General features: G+C 34.7%; 1 protein-coding gene and 1 non-coding gene across 2 annotated transcripts in view; one reads left to right on the top strand and one right to left on the bottom strand.

The window, feature by feature from the left end:
- Positions 1–8,861, top strand: part of DCUN1D1 (defective in cullin neddylation 1 domain containing 1) — a 30,524-nt gene extending 21,663 nt beyond the window's left edge. The window contains exons 5-7 of the mRNA XM_007468923.1: positions 4,728–4,810; positions 5,051–5,147; positions 6,468–8,861. Of these exons, the coding sequence (XP_007468985.1) occupies positions 4,728–4,810; positions 5,051–5,147; positions 6,468–6,547 (260 nt within the window). The 3' untranslated portion in view covers positions 6,548–8,861. The remainder of the gene's footprint in view (positions 1–4,727; positions 4,811–5,050; positions 5,148–6,467) is intronic.
- TRNAE-CUC (transfer RNA glutamic acid (anticodon CUC)) lies at positions 74–146 on the bottom strand. The gene has a single exon. It is a non-coding gene; the product is annotated as a tRNA-Glu (tRNA).
- Positions 8,862–16,176: the final 7,315 nt, after the last annotated feature.

The raw sequence follows: 16,176 nt of genomic DNA, 5'->3' as shown, positions 1-16,176 counted from the left end.
CTCCCCTCCCCTCCTTTCTGTTTGTGTGTGTGTGTGTGTGTGTGGCCACACCGTGTGGCTTATGGGATTTTAGTTCCCTGACCAGGGATTGAACCTGGGGCCCTGGCAGTGAGAATGCTGAATCCTAACCACTGGACCACCAGGGAATTCCCTAAAGGGCAGTTTTTCATATGCTTGTGGCAATTGACATTTTATCCCTGTACAACTTAATCTTATGTGTTTCAGCTCCTAATAATAACTTATTAATCTTTTTGAATATTCCTGTTTCATCCAAAAACATTTATTGGCAGGTTACTCTGAGAGCATGGAGTTAGGAACATCTTAAGTCTGTCTGAGTGAGTTTGCAAAGTCTTCAGAAAGATTATAATTTTTGAGCCTTGAAGAATGAATATATGTTTTCAAAGGCAAAAGAAAAAGAAGCCGTCTCTAATGTGGAGAGATTAGCAAGTTCAGTTGCTTAGAGGTGAAAGACATAGCACCTTTGAGAAACTGCAAGTAAGTTCATTTGACTAGAAATGTAGATTTTTATCTGAAGGCAGTAGGGAATATTGCAGATTTTAAAAAAGTTAATAGACTTTATTTTTTGAACTGCTTTAGATTTACAGCAAAATTGAGCAGAAGGTACAGAGATTTCCCAACTACTCCCTTCCCCCACACTGCATAGCTTCTCCCATTATCAAATCCCCACCAGAATGGTACATTTGTTACAGTTGTACCTACATTGACACATCATTATCATCCAAAGTTCAACTTCACAGTAGGGTTCACTCTTTTTTTCTTTTTTAAATTTTATTGAAATATAGTTGATGTACAATGTTGTGTTAGTTTCTGGTGTATAGCAAAGTAATTCAGTTATATATATATGGGATACATATAAGATTCTTTTCCATTATAGGTTATTACAAGATATTGAGTATATTTCCCTGTGCTATACAGTAGGTCCTTGTTGGTTCTCTACTCCGTATATAGTAGTGTGTATATCTTAATCCCATACTCCTAATTTATCCCTCCCCTAGGGTTCACTGTTAATGTTGTACATTCTGTGAGTTTGGACAAATGTATAATGACATGTATCTACCATAATAGCTTCATACAGAGAAGTTTCACTCTCCCTAATAAACCTCTGTGCTCTGCCTGTTCATCCTTTCCTCCCTCCTAACCCCTGGCAACCACTGATCTTTTTACTCTCTCCATAGCTTTGCCTTTTCCAGAATGTCATATAGTTGGAATCATGCAGTATGTAGCCTTTGCAGATTGACTTCTTCACTTAATAATATTATTATGCATTTGTTTTCCTCGGTATCTTTTCATGGCTTGAAAGCTCATTTCATTTTGGCACTGAATAATTTTCCTTCATCTGGATGTACCACAGTTTATATAATCTGTCTACCTACTAAAGGACATCTTGGTTGCTTCCAAGTTTTGGCAGTTATGACTTCTGTAAACATCCATGTGCAGGTTTTTGTGTGGATATAAGTTTTCAGTTCATTTGGGAAAATACCCAGGAGTGTGATTGCTGGATTATATGGTAAGCGTGTGTTTAGTTTTGTAAGAAACTGCCAAACTGTTCCAAAGTGGCTGTACTATTTTGCATTCCCACCAGCAATGAATGAGAGCTCCTGTTGCTTCACATCCTCGCCAGCATTTGGTGTTGTCAGTGTTTTGGATTTTGGCCATTCCAAAAGGTGTGTAGTGGTATCTCATTGTTGTTTTAATCATTGAAGAATTTTAACATGGAAGTGAAACCAAATTTATATGCGTGAAAGCTCCATCTGAAAGCAGTGTGGTCCTTTAAAAGGTGTGGAGGCAGAACTAGAGGAAGAGAAATTGGTTATGAAGCTGTTGCAGTGATTTAGCTAGACATGAAGAGGACCTTAGCATAGGCCCTAGCAAGGGATGGAGAAAAGAGAGAGATTTAAAAGGTGCTTAGAAGCCAAAATGAGAAAGCTTTGATTGAAAGTGTGATGAGGAAGTTAGTCTTAACCCCCATTTGGGGATATTTGGAAATGTGGGGGGGTATTTTTGGTATTGTTATAACGACTGAGGGCTTCTACTGGGATTAGGGGTCTGCTAAATGACCTGCAGTGCATAGGACTTGATTTCCTTACAATGAAAAATTGTGTTTCATTGAGAAACACTGTAGGGTGATGACATTCGTTGAGAGAAAAGAAAATGGTAGGTCTATAGAGGTAAGATAATTAGTTCAGTTTGAGTCCTGTTGAATTTGAGTTGTTTGTGGATATCCAGTTGAAGATGTCCTTAGGCAATTAGATGTAAGAATCTAGAATATAGAAAGAGCAGTTTCAGATTTAGGACTTGTTAGAGATGGTTTGAGCATATAACTTGAAAAAAGGTAAAGGTTTGAAAAATCTACTGAGAGAAGTAGAGGTGGTTATTGCTGACGTACAGTGTTATAGAACATCAACATTTAATGGACAAATGGAGGAAGAGGAGCAGTAAAAGAAAATAAGGCCAGAGAGGACAGAGGAAAATCAATAGAGTGATACCATTAAAGCTGAGAGAAGTGACAGTTCCATCCAGGAGGTGTACTCAGTTTTGTCAAATACGGCAGAGAGCCAAGTAAATTAAGGACTTAAAGGTTTATTTGGCAACCAGAAGGGCTTGGTGACCCTTCAGAGATTACTTTCAGTGGGGTGAGTGACGGAGGTGGACACTAGTTTATAGAATTAAAATGTGTGGTAGGTGAGGAAATTGGACAATGAATGTAGATTACAAAAAGTTCTTTTAACTACCTGAACTTCAAACATCATATATGTACACTCTTATTCTTGTAAGATTCTTAGGTTAGTATATCAGCTGAGAAATGGGCCTTTATAGGTGTCTCATGGTTTAGTTATTTGAATATTTCATTGTTTCTCATCCTTATTTCTAAAAATTAATTGAAAAGGGAAAAAATGCTAACACTAGTAATATGCTTAGTTCTCATAAATTTAATGCATTTGAAGTGAAGGATATCATTAAGCATATGCTAATAACAGCAAATCCTACTATACATGCTGATAACAGCAAATCCTACTATACATGCTGATAACAGCAAATCCTACTATACATGCTAATAACAGCGATCTTACTGCACTTAAGCTAGACAATTATATGTTTGGTTGGTAAAGAAAAGAATAAAATTAAAGAACCTGGAAGGAATATTTGGTATAGAGCTTTTAAAGACTGCAAAGATTAAAAAGGAATTGTGATTAGGGATTGTTGTCATATTTCTAGTTCTCTTAAAACATGGGGATCTGAACTTGACTTTCAGACATGTTTTCATGAGCACATTAAAAATAAAAGTAGAAGACTCCATGTACTCTTTCAAGATGATCTGTGAAGGGAAGGAGAAAGAGGGTAGCTTGTAAGGGAATGGAGAGATACAAGAAAGATTTATTAAAGATAGGTGATAACTTGAGCATGTTCCTTTGTGGAGGGGAAAGCTGGAAGACAGGGCAAAGTTGAAGATACAGGGAGAGAAGAAAATTAATCAGTAGACCAGATTCCTTGAAAAGGCAGGATGGCATACTGGATCCATAATAATGGTGTTAGGGGCTTAACCTTGGATGGGAGAAGAGGCACCTTTTCCAAGGAAACTTGTTCATTCAGCAGTTTATGAATGCCTACTGTGTGTTTCAGTCTGCTAGTTTGGGGATATGTAGTCCCTATCCTTGAAGAGGTTAGGGTCTAGTGAAGATGGGGGATTTTTTGCCTTATGTCCTATATGGTTTTTTTTCAGGTAGGATGTGAGCCTTTTTGGAGTCTTTCCTAGTCTTTCATGATTCCTCAGATTATCCAGAGTAGTTTGGAGATCATATCTAAAAGGACTTTTAAGTTACTTGAGGTATAATTTTTCCTGACCTGGAAATGTAAATTTACTCATAACAGCTTGACCTAACTACTTTAGTTTCTTGAAAGAGATCATAGTTCTTTCTCTCTGTTGCTATGACAGATACAGTTTTTTGTCATGTGGTAATATTGCTTCTTTATCCTTATCGGCTCCAAAACCAGTTAAATAGTCATTTATATCCTCTTCATCAAACTTTTAAAAAGACAAATCTTAGCTTATTATTAATTTTTAATTTTTAATATTCTTAATGGTCTCCTTGAGGATCAGTCAGCCAATAACTTGGAGCGTAAGATTGGTTAGGATTGTGGGTAGTAATTGTTTGCATTACAGCTTATAGGTGTACCTCAGTGATTTACAGCTGGGGGCAGCTTTGCTTCCCAGGGGACCTTTGTCAATATGTGGAGATACTTTTGGTTGTCACCACTGGGGATGGGGCAGAACTGCTACTGGCATCTAGTGGATAGAGGCCAGGGATGCTGCTAGTGCTGTAATGCCCAGGACAGCTTCCCACAACAAAAAATTATCTGCCCCAAAATGTCAAAAGTGCTGAGGTCAAGAAATACTGGTGTACATTAATATTTGAATACTTATGAGCTAGTCAAACATGCTTACCTACGTTATCTCATTTAAACTTCAGAAACCCCTTATGAGGTAAGTGATATCCTTCTTGCCCTGAAGGCACCATTCATTTGTGATGGAAGCAGGATACAAAGCTTGGACTTAACTCTATAGGAAATTTTTATTATGTAAGTATTCAGGACACAGGCCTTTTTTTTTTTTTTTTAAAGGCTATCTTTTGTCTTACCTGGTGTTTTTTTTTCAGGGACAAATATTCCTGACATTTGAAGTATATAATTTATTTTTAATATTACAGATCTAGAAATGGCCATTGCCTACTGGAATTTAGTGCTTAATGGAAGATTTAAATTCTTAGACTTATGGAATAAATTTTTGTTGGTAAGTTCATATTTTCTGCAGTTTGGTGTTTTCTCTAAACTTTCGCTTTGTCTGAAGATAAATTAACATTTTAAAGCATAACTAACTCATTTCAGAGCATGTAATGGACATAGAATGAAAAATTTGATATCCAGAATTTTATTACATAGGTTGTTTTGCATTCTTGTATTTGGCATCATCTGGACTGTTTTTTTTGAAACTCTTTAGTGATTTGGATGCTTCTTGTTTTTTTTTTAATAGGAACATCATAAACGATCAATACCAAAAGATACTTGGAATCTTCTTTTAGACTTCAGTACAATGATTGCAGATGACATGTCTAATTATGATGAAGAAGGTAATGAACATTTTGCTCTATCAGTGTTTTGAAAAATTTGCCGTCTTTTATCACACACTCTTGAACTTCTTGTGTACTTCTGTTTTTCTTAGTTAGATTTCCCTCTTCTGAGCTTTTATTTGTGCTCTTCTGAATGTATGAAATGCCTTCATCCTCTACCAATCTGCATTGTTTCCTTAAATACCAATTCTGTGTATTCATTTCTTCCAGAAAGGCATGAGTACTTTTCATCCATGTTTTAGATTTTCAGTTTACTTTAGGAACCTATTCTTTTCTTAATGTACTTTTATAGTACTTGTATATGTATTTTTTGTTGTTGTCTGTTTTGTCTGTGAACTTGATTGTAAACTCCTTAAGTTTAGTGACCTTGTCCAAATGGAAACGGACTTTAGTTTCCTACTGTAGTACTCGTGGCATTCAGTAAATATTCACTGATTGAATGCTTTTCTGCTGTTTCTTCATGTATGTATAAGGATGATTTTGCCATCCACTATCAGGACATGTGCTTTTGTTTTTCTGGAACTGACAGTGATTGACATTCATTTCTTCACGCATACTTACCTAGTTCCCCTTGAGAATTAGCAGGATTTTTTTTTTTGGTATTGTTGAATAGGCAGAGGTATTTTTTGAAAAATCTCTAGTAACCTTGGTTTCCTTAAAAGTGTCCTGGAACTACTTAATGTAACCAAAGATAATGTTATTTCCTTATCTTTGTTTTCATTGTCATGTATTGTCTTCTTTAAGAAGTGAGAAATGACTGATAATTGAGAATTGTGCTTTCTGTTAGACCTTACACAAAAGTGAAGAACTTCCTGATTTGGAGGTTGGCATAGAGAAGAGGCATGTATAGAGGCATGCATATATGTAATTTAAAATCCTTTAGTAATTTATTGTCATGAAATAGGTTAGAGTTTGATCCTTGCTGTTAATTTCCTTTGTAAGATTGCCACAAAGTGCAAAAAAAGATTAACTCCAACCTACTGTGCTTTCAGCAGCACTGGCAGCATGTCGTCATATCAAGGTCAGATTTGACCAAATTACTTCAGTGGCCTTGGCTTCAGTGGCCTTCAGAAAACCATAATATTATTAGTTACCAGAAGGGTTATTTTTTTATCATTCAAGGAATTATCAAGTGGTGGAATAATAGAGAAGAGAGAAAGGAATACTCTAGGTGGAAACTCAGTGGGAATACTTACAATGACATACTTTAACAATTATGGGGAAGATATTTTAAAAAAATAAAGGATTCTATTAAAATGTTAGCCTTATTTCTGCTTTTCTTTCTTTCCTTTCTCCCATCCCCCCTCCCCCCCTCCACAGGAGCATGGCCTGTTCTTATTGATGACTTTGTGGAATTTGCACGCCCTCAAATTGCTGGGACAAAAAGTACAACAGTGTAGCACTAAAGGAACCTTCTAGAATGTACATAGTCTGTACAATAAATACAATGGAAAATTGCACAGTCAATTTCTGCTGGCTGGACTGAACTGAAGATCAATCCTCACAATTCAGACTGAGGGTTGAGACAAAACTTTAAGGATACATCTTGGACCATATCGTATTTCATTCTTCTAATGGTGGTTTGGGCTTGTCTTCTAGTCTGGGCCGCTCTAAACAGTTATTATTCCAACATTGTGGATTTCATCTTATATCTGTGGACCATCCTAGTTTATTCTCCCATAAGTCTTAGAAGCTTTATGGTGATTATTTTGAAGTTTCCATTCTTGCATAAAGCACAATGCTGTCTTCATCAGAAAACAGTTTGGCATAAGAATTAAACATGTGAACATCACAATTTATAAAAACTTCTTAAATATATGCTTTGGGCTAGTTGCAAAGACTATGCTGATAGCACTTCCAGTGAGAGTGATATATTTAAGTGTACCAGATCTGGAATGGTGTTTTGGTATGGGGGGATTTTTTTTTTTCCTGGCAAATCACATGTATTGTTAACGTGAGTAGAGTGTCTGTTGAAAAAAAAGTCAAAATAACCAACGTGAAACATTTTTAGGATAACTTGGTGTGCCTACCCAAAATTTTACTGTGTTTTAGACCCTCGATTTCAGAAGGTTCCACAGAACTAGTCTGCACTTATCTTACCCATGTTTATATATAGTTGTCTTACAGGGGGTTTTATTTAGAAAAACATCTGCATAATGTTAGATTCTACTCCTGTCTACATTATGCACTCCATAATTGGATTTCATTATGATTTTGAAACGCTTATATGCCTGTCGAGTAAGTTAAACTATTTAATTTGTTTTGAATGTTTTAGATTGCTACATAATACAATATTCTAAATTTAGGCATGAGGGTTTATTTTTGTTTTGGGGGGTTTTTTTGGTCAGCGCACTATGGAACACAAATGAAATTCTCTTAATTTATAAGAAGATAGTAGGAATTAAATTTTGAAAATGGTTGTAATGAGCCATAAAGTTCAATTCTTATAGGTACTGCTCTTTCAGACAAATAGTCCATTTTTGATGACTTCTTATTTTGTTGAAATTGCTTTAACTGCTAATCACTGTGGTTGCCAAATATTTCAGGAGCAAAGATTTTCAAGCAGGCATGCACTTGATGCAAAGTACCAATCTGGCTTCTATTTTCGTAAATTATTTAATTTTTACTGTTCTTTGTTTCACTCAGATTAGCTCAGTTTTCACGTCAAAGCAGAACTCTGTCTTGTATGTTTTTTTTTTTTCTTCATTACAAGACCCATGAACTGCTTTCATGCTGAAAATGCTCATTTCTTTGTTCACTTCTTGACCTGTGAAGAAGGGTTTATTGCTTTCTTAAACATTTCTGTAAGGCAGGTTAAAAAATGTAAAATTTCTGATATTGGATGACTGGTTTTTAGCAGGAGTAGATTTTGCTTGGTGTATCCAGGCACTCTAAGTTCTAATGTTGAAATTATCAAAGGTATGTACTTCAGAATAGCAGTACATTATAAGGTATATGCGGAAATGATTTTAAGAAACAATGATATATTAAAACTACTTTTTATTTACAATTTTGAAATTGACTAGAAAGTTTTCCCCATAGATATTAATATTCTAATCATAACTTTAATTCAAGAATATGATTCTATCAAAATTTTGAAAATTTCTATTCAGGTTACTGGAATTGGTTATTAAAAAAAGAAAAGAAAAAAGAAGAATCCTGCTGCTTTCAGTATTTCCTGATTTCATATTTGTAAATATTAAGAGGAACTTCAATTATGAAAAATTTTTAAAAGATATATATATATAAATGTACTATTTTGTTTCCTGTCTTGAAGATTTTGAGTTATGGTATTGTTTTTGAATTGATTAATTAATTCCGGTATGCTGTGTTTTGAACTGAGATCCGATTAGCTTTTTTTCCCCAATATAAATTGTTTTTCATAAAAGTCTGATATTGATTCGTGGCCTAGTGCCTTGGGTTTTACAGACTTTTCCTTTTAAATGCAAGACCTTTTCAACAAAATAGTGTTTGTCATCAGTTTGGTACTAAACATTTATAATTACTATGTAATTATAAACAGAAAAATACATAAAGCTTTGACTATAATCATGTAGCGTAAAAATTAAGGTTGTTAACTCTATGATGGCATCTTAGAATTAAACAATACTATTACTAGGGCTGAAAAGAGAAGACTGATTTAATGTGGTGTGGTTATTCTGAGGATACATGTCTGGTTACAGGGAATATTTTGTACTAAAAAATGCTTACACATAATGGCCGTGTGTGTGTGAGTGTGTGTGAAAGAGAGATTGACAGGTTGAAAGAGACACACATGCTCTCACACACACACACACACACACACACACACACAACTTGAATTGCTTTAATTCATTAGTGTTTCAGTCTTCATTCTGGTAAACTCCCCATGCTGATTCTTTGTTTTAAACTGAACCACAGGTACAGTTTCCTTTTTGCCAAATGTCAAAACAGGTACACATTTTACAATGTAATGCTTTTTAAATAGTAAAGTGTATAAAATTAGAAGTGCCCACATATAAAAATACTTGAGATCAAGATTATCTTTAGTGACTATCATCTGCATATCTCTGTAAGTTCAATTGTGTTTCTTACATCCCTGTCATATTACCAACAGAGGCAATAAAAGCTTCAGTGAAATTGCCATGACTAAATCTTTTCACATATTATTTCAGTGTAATACTTTTAAAGACTAAAATATACCGGAAAACTTTTCCAGAAAGGATAATTATTTATGGAAAGAGCATTATAATGGCAAGTTTTGGGGAGAAAAGACATGCCAAGTCTTGTTTACTACATTTAAAATGTTTACAACTATACTGGGCTGCTTTATTTAATTAACGGTACTGTAGTTGTGTAATACGGCTTTGTAAGTATGTGTTCTTCATTAGACTTTTAAAAAGTTTTAATGAGAGAAAGAAAACTTAATAAAATAACATGGGAAATCTTTTATATAATATGCTTACTGGGGAATTCTTATTTAAGCAAGGTATACTATTTTTTTTCCTCAGGAAGATTTAAGTGAATGAAGTGTTCATCTATTTTTTATTTGATGATAATCAAGAGGTTTGAGTAGTTGTAGCCAGTTTAATGTGCACTTTGCTTAGATTTTTAAAAACATGTTACAATGAAGACTACGTATTGTAAACCTTCTGTAACTTTTACGTATGAATGACAGAAGAAAGTTAAACCTAATGAAAGAATTTTGGAATAAAAAAAGGAAAGTGGTGCTGGGGAAATTTATTATAGTTCACGAAGTATGCCTTTGTAAACCTGAATCAACTTTTAGCAAGAATTAATTTATGGAGTTCTAAGTGTTAAATTGTGTATATTTAATAGAAAATACTTACTTGACACCTCAGCAGTTTTCTTTAAATGTTACTTTATACTTTTAACAATATGATTTATATTGCATACATAGATGTTTTGATAAGATTTTATCAAATTTGATAATGTAATGATAAAATGTTTTTAAAATGTGAACTATTTAACATATAACTTAATATCTGAGGACGCAATACCTGAATTGTGATTTCTACATAATGTGATAATTAGGGTTCAAATTATGGCTCATCATTTAATTGATTATAAACGAGTATATTTCTGAACTCTTTACTTGCCTCCATTTTTACAATCATATAGCAATATAATTTCTATTTTTATTTTATAAAAATGTGGTGAAGTTATATATCATGATACCTTTACCTTTGATTTCTGAAGGGGAAGGGGTTTATATTTTGTAGTTGATAAATTTGAAAATTCCTAATAGTACAAATCCCCTTTTCCAGGTTTACCCTTTACTATTTGTCCCTATTTTGGTTGAATATTTGCTTGATTTGTACCTGATTCTGGAGGCAGATAGTTATGTTTTTTTTTTTTTTTTCTTAATTCATAATACAGTTACATAAATGGTTTTACCAGAGCATTCTTGCCATCTATTTTCTTTACTGCCTGTTGGGTAATTGGCATTACTTGCTGACAAACTCATTTATTTGACACTTTTCCACTAGGCTCAGTGTTTTGTGTTAATGTGGCTTTTGACTTCTCTTTTGTTGGTCTTTTTTAAATCTGTCATAATAAGGAAATTATGATAAAATGTGCACAGCCTTTGTAGTAGATGGAATTCCCCAAAAGTAATGTCTTTATTTATGGAGTTTTAAAGACAAACTATTTGGGGAATCATTTTATAATTAATCCATTTTAAAAATTGAGTTCCTAAAAAGTATATTTTTAATCAAGTATATCCAAGTTTTTCTTAAAAGTATTGCTTTTATGTATTTTCAGCTTTACCTTTTCTGTATTTGTGCTGTGCAGAAGTCAGTGTAGCTTGTAACTTAAAGCATTTGTTTTCAAGCCATACCTTGAGATGCTGTATGTATGAGGTTGGAAGCTTTCTATTTTATCTCTTGTAGGTTATTGGCGTTTCATATGAGATTTGGTTTGGGGAAAAAGTGTTTGGTTAAAACAATGTTTTATTGACTGGCTTAAAGGGAACATAACCTCTTTGGCAGATTTTTCAGTGGAATGGGAAGAGATGGAGTCAGAATCCATCAAAGAAGTTTAAAACAAACAATAATTTTTAACCAAAATAGTGAAAACAAAGCTTGATTTGAAACTTCATTGTTTCAAAGTTTGGAAACTTACCAGACAGCAGCATGCACGTAACTTAATGAACAAAGCAAAGCTAAAAAGGATAATATTCATTTTATATTTGAATGTATATATGTATTTAGGTAGATGTTTAATATCACTACTTAAAATTTTATTTCAGGTTATGAAATATTTTAAGAAAACATTGGATCTAACGGAAAACTTGAGCGGTGCCAAATGAGATTTTTACGGAAAGGAACACTGTAGGGCATAAGTTTAGGGGAAAACAAAATGGCTAAGGGGAAATACTAAGGAAAGCTGTAGACAGTGATTTTTGTCACATAGTTACATGACACAGAGCTTAAAGAGCAATATTTGATCAGTAAGGTTTAGAGATGTGTGTACTTGGAATCCTTTGAAAATAGCCAGTTTAGTTTTCAATATTCTTAATCCTGAGAGTATGTTAGAATTAAATATATTGAAATTATATGAAATGAAAGCCAGAGCTTTAAAATAGTCGTTCCTAAGACTTTATTGTGATGGTACTCAACAACTTTATTGAGCTATAATTTACACACTGTAAAATCCACCCATTGTAAGTGTATAATTCAGTGGTTTTAGTAAATTCATGGAGTGGCAAAACCATCATCACAATCCAGTTTTAGAAAATTTCCATCAGCCCATAAAAGTTCCCCTCATGGTCCTTTGCAGTTAGTTCCTGTTCCTACCCCAAGCCCCAGGCAGCCACACTAATCTGTTTCTATAAATTTTCCCTGTCTAGAAATTACATGTGAATAGAACCATACAATTTGAAGTCTTTTGTATCTGGCTTCTTTCCCTTGGCATAATGTTTTTGAGGTTCATCCGTGTTATAGCATATACCTGTACTTTAGTTCTTTTAGTTGCTATAGTATTCCATTGTATGGATATACTACATTTTGTTTATTCATTCACCAGTTGGACATTTGGATTGTTTACATTTTTGGTTATGAATAGTAATTCTGTGAACATTCCCCATATTTGTCATTGTGTGGACATATATTTTAATTTCTTTTAGGTAGATTCCTAGGAGTGTAATTGTCGGGTTGTTTGGAAATTTTGTTTGACTTTCTAAACTGCCAAACTGCTTTCCAAAGTGGCTGTACCATTTAAAAATATTCCTATCACAATGCATAAGGGTTGCAGCTTCTCTAAATCCTTGTGAATGTTTATTATTATTACTATTATTATTGTCATTCTGGTGGATATGTATCTTAAGTGTGCAAGTTATATATATCTAGCTATCCTAATTCACATGTCTGTAGGATGTGCAATTTGGGTAAGTATTGGGTTGGCCAAAACGTTCGTTTGGGTTTCCCGTACGATGTAATGGAAAATCCCCAATGAACGTTTTGGCCAACCCAACATAAGGTGGTCTGAGAGATTGCTGTAAAATTACTTGCAGGGCTTCCCTGGTGGCGCAGTGGTTGAGAGTCCACCTGCCGATGCAGGGGACACCGGTTCGTGCCCCGGTCTGGGAAGATCCCACATGCCGCGGAGTGGCTAGGCCCGTGAGCCATGGCCACTGAGCCTGCGCGTCCGGAGCCTGTGCTCCGCAACAGGAGAGGCCCCAACAGTGAGAGGCCCACGTAACACAAAAATAAATAAATAAATAAATAAATAAATAAAATTACTTGCAATGTACTTATACTTACTTGAAGGCAGTATTTTCTGTAACCAGTGAGGGTAGTAGTTATACCCTTCCAGTGGGAGTTCCAGTCCCTTAGTGAACTCTGGTGAGGAGATAAACTGTGTAGGTGAAGAGTGATGCTGATGGCTGTTGCTTTGTGCTATTGTGTGTACAGTGATTGATATAACTACCCAGTTAGCCTTTGACTGGTGTTAATACTTAAAACGTTGTATACGTAATTCGTACAGATATGTCAGTCTCATTATTTATTTTCTCAGAGCTCTTTTGCTTTGGGAAATTAATTTCTTAAGTTTGTAAAATTTTAGTTGATACTGTTTAGTTGCTGCCAGCCACCTGTGCTCTTAATACATAGTGGACATTGGCGTAGTGTTTATTTTATTTTTAATGCTAAATTTCAGAATATACAAAATAGTATGATGAACTTACTTAAACATAATCAATTCATGGCCGATCTTGATTTATCTATATGCCACCCATCTTCCCAACCCTGATTTATTTTGAAGCAAATCCCAGGTAGCAAATAGTTTCATTTGTAAATATTTCAGTTATGTATGTCTGAAAGAAAAAGCTCTTAAAGATAACAATACTGTTATCACACTTAAATATTAACAGTTTATTAGTAATTATTCAGTTAGCATTTAAAATTGTCTCATAATTTTCCAGTTCAAGTCAGACTTCAAATAAGGTCCATATGTTGCATATATCTCTGAATTTCTTTTAACTTATGGATCCCCCTACCCGCCTCTCCTCAGCTCGGAATTCATTTGTTTGAAAATGCAGTGGTTGCTTTAAATTTTTAAACTGCTATGCAATTATATTTAAGGTGACATTTGATGTACTTAATCAAAAAATACTGTTAACTTGAAAATATTTTGGAAGTTAATGAAGTGTGGTCTAGAAAGCCACAATAATTGTATCAACAGACATTCCCTTAACTTTAAATATAACGGGACTTGTATCCAGAGTATATAAAGAACTCTTACAACTTAAGAATAGAAAGACAACACAATTTACAAATGAGCAAAGTATTTGAATAGACCTTTCTCCAAAACGTATATACAAATGGCTAATGAGCACATGAAATAATGCTCAACCTCATTAGTCATTAGGGAAATGAAAATCAAAACCACAGTGAGTTATCACTTCACACCCTCAAAGATTAATTAAAATGGACAAGTGTTGAAGAACATGTAGATGAATAGGAACCCTTGTACATTGGTGGGAATGTAACATGGTGCAGCAGCTGTGGAACACGGTTTGGCTGTTCCTCAAAAAGTTAAACATAGAGTTAACATATGACTCAGCAATTCCACTCCTACAAATAGACTTGAAAACATATTCACATTCCAGTCCCTGGTAACCACTATCTTACTTTGTGTGTCTATGAATTTGATTATTTTAGTTACTTCATGTAAATGAAATCACACAGTATTTATCTTTTTTGTGATTGGCTTGTTTCACTTAGCATAATGTCCTCAAGCTTCACCCTTGTTGCAGAATGTGACAGGAATTCATTCCTTTTAAAGGCTGAATAATATTCCATTGTAAGTATATATCACATTTTATTTTGCTTATCCATTTATCTGTCAGTGGACATTTGGCTATTGTGAACAGTGCTGCTGTGAACATACATGTGCAAGTATCTCTTTGAGATCCTTTCAGTTCTTTAGGTTACATACCCAAAAGTGCTATTGCTGGATCCTATGGCAGTTCTAGTTTAAATTTTTTGTGGAACTTCTATACTGTTTTCCACAGCAGTCACACCATTTTACAATCCTACCAACAGTGCACAAGGGTTCCGGTTTCTCCACCTCTTCATCATTACTTATTTCCTCCCTCCCTTTCCTTCCTTTTTTTTTTTTTTTTTTAATACTAGACATCCTAATGGATATGAGGTAATATCTCATTGTGGTTTTGAATTGCATTTCTCTGGTTAGTGATATTGAGCATCTTTTCACGTGCTTGTTGGTCATTTGTATATCATCTGGAAAGATGACTATTCAAGTCTTTTGCCCATTTTTGAATTGGGTTATTTGATTTTTTTGGTGTTGAGTTGTAGGAGTTCTTTTTTTTTTGTGGTACGCGGGCCTCTCACTGTTGTGGCCTCTCCCGTTGCGGAGCACAGGCTCCGGACGCGCAGGCTCAGCGGCCATGGCTCACGGGCCTAGCTGCTCCGCGGCATGTGGGATCTTCCCAGACTGGGGCGCGAACCCACGTCCCCTGCATTGGCAGGCGGACTCTCAACCACTGCGCCACCAGGGAAGCCCTAGGAGTTCGTTTGATATTCTAGATATTAAGCATTTGGCCTTATGTTATTAAGTCCAATGTGTCTATTGATTTTCTGTCTGGATGATTGATGAAAATGGGATATTGAAGTCCCCTACTATTATTATATTGCTGTCTATTTCTCTCCTTAGATTTCTTCTTTTATTTTGCTTTATATTAAAACAAAATAAGGGTTTGTGTGTATGTGTATGGAATCTTGGATTTTCAACATGAAAGATATCTGCAAACATAATTTTTCTTCTTTCCAATGTCAATGATTTTTAATTCTTTTTCTTTCCTAATTGCTCTAACTAGGACTTCAAAAAACATGTAGAATAGAAGTGGCAAGAGTGGGCATCCTTGTCTTGTTCCTGATCTTAGAGGAAAAGCTTTGCATCTTTTAGCATTGAAGTATAATGTTAGCAGTGGGATTTTCCTATATGGTCTTTATTATGCTGAGATAGTTTCCTTCTATTCCTGGTTTGTTGATTTTTTTCTTGCAGGGGGTCAGGAAAGGGTGTTGAGTCTTATCAAATGCTTTTCTGCATCAATTAATACGATCATGTGGTTTTTGTCCTTCACTCTGTTAATGTGGTATATTAGAATGATTGATTTTCATGTGTTGAACCGTCCTTGCATTCCAGGAATAACTCCCACTTTGTCATGTTGTATAATTCCTACTGGAACTCTCCACAGAATGTAATCACTAAATGTTATACCTCTTTAAGTCTCTTTATTATTGTTGGGTGTCTGTTGCAGCAGTATGGCCGTATCTAACTACTACATGCACTGAATGTGAAAGTTTTCGAAGAGAAACAAGAAAAATTATTGAATTGGATCCTCAGGTACTTTTTACTTCCAGGCTCATTAACAAATCTGTAACTTGCTTAGAGACATGAGGAAAAGAAAGTTTAGCTCACTGGTTCACAAACTTTAGTGTATCTAAGTTTTTTAGTTTACTTATTTTTAAGGTAACCATCTTAGTCCTACTTCTGGAGATTCTGA

The sequence above is a fragment of the Lipotes vexillifer genome, unplaced genomic scaffold, assembly GCF_000442215.2.
Source record: "Lipotes vexillifer unplaced genomic scaffold, Lipotes_vexillifer_v1.1 scaffold263, whole genome shotgun sequence".
Classification (NCBI taxonomy): Eukaryota; Metazoa; Chordata; class Mammalia; order Artiodactyla; family Lipotidae; genus Lipotes; species Lipotes vexillifer.
Note: the sequence above shows the minus strand (reverse complement) of the source record. Positions and strands in the feature narration are given on the sequence as shown.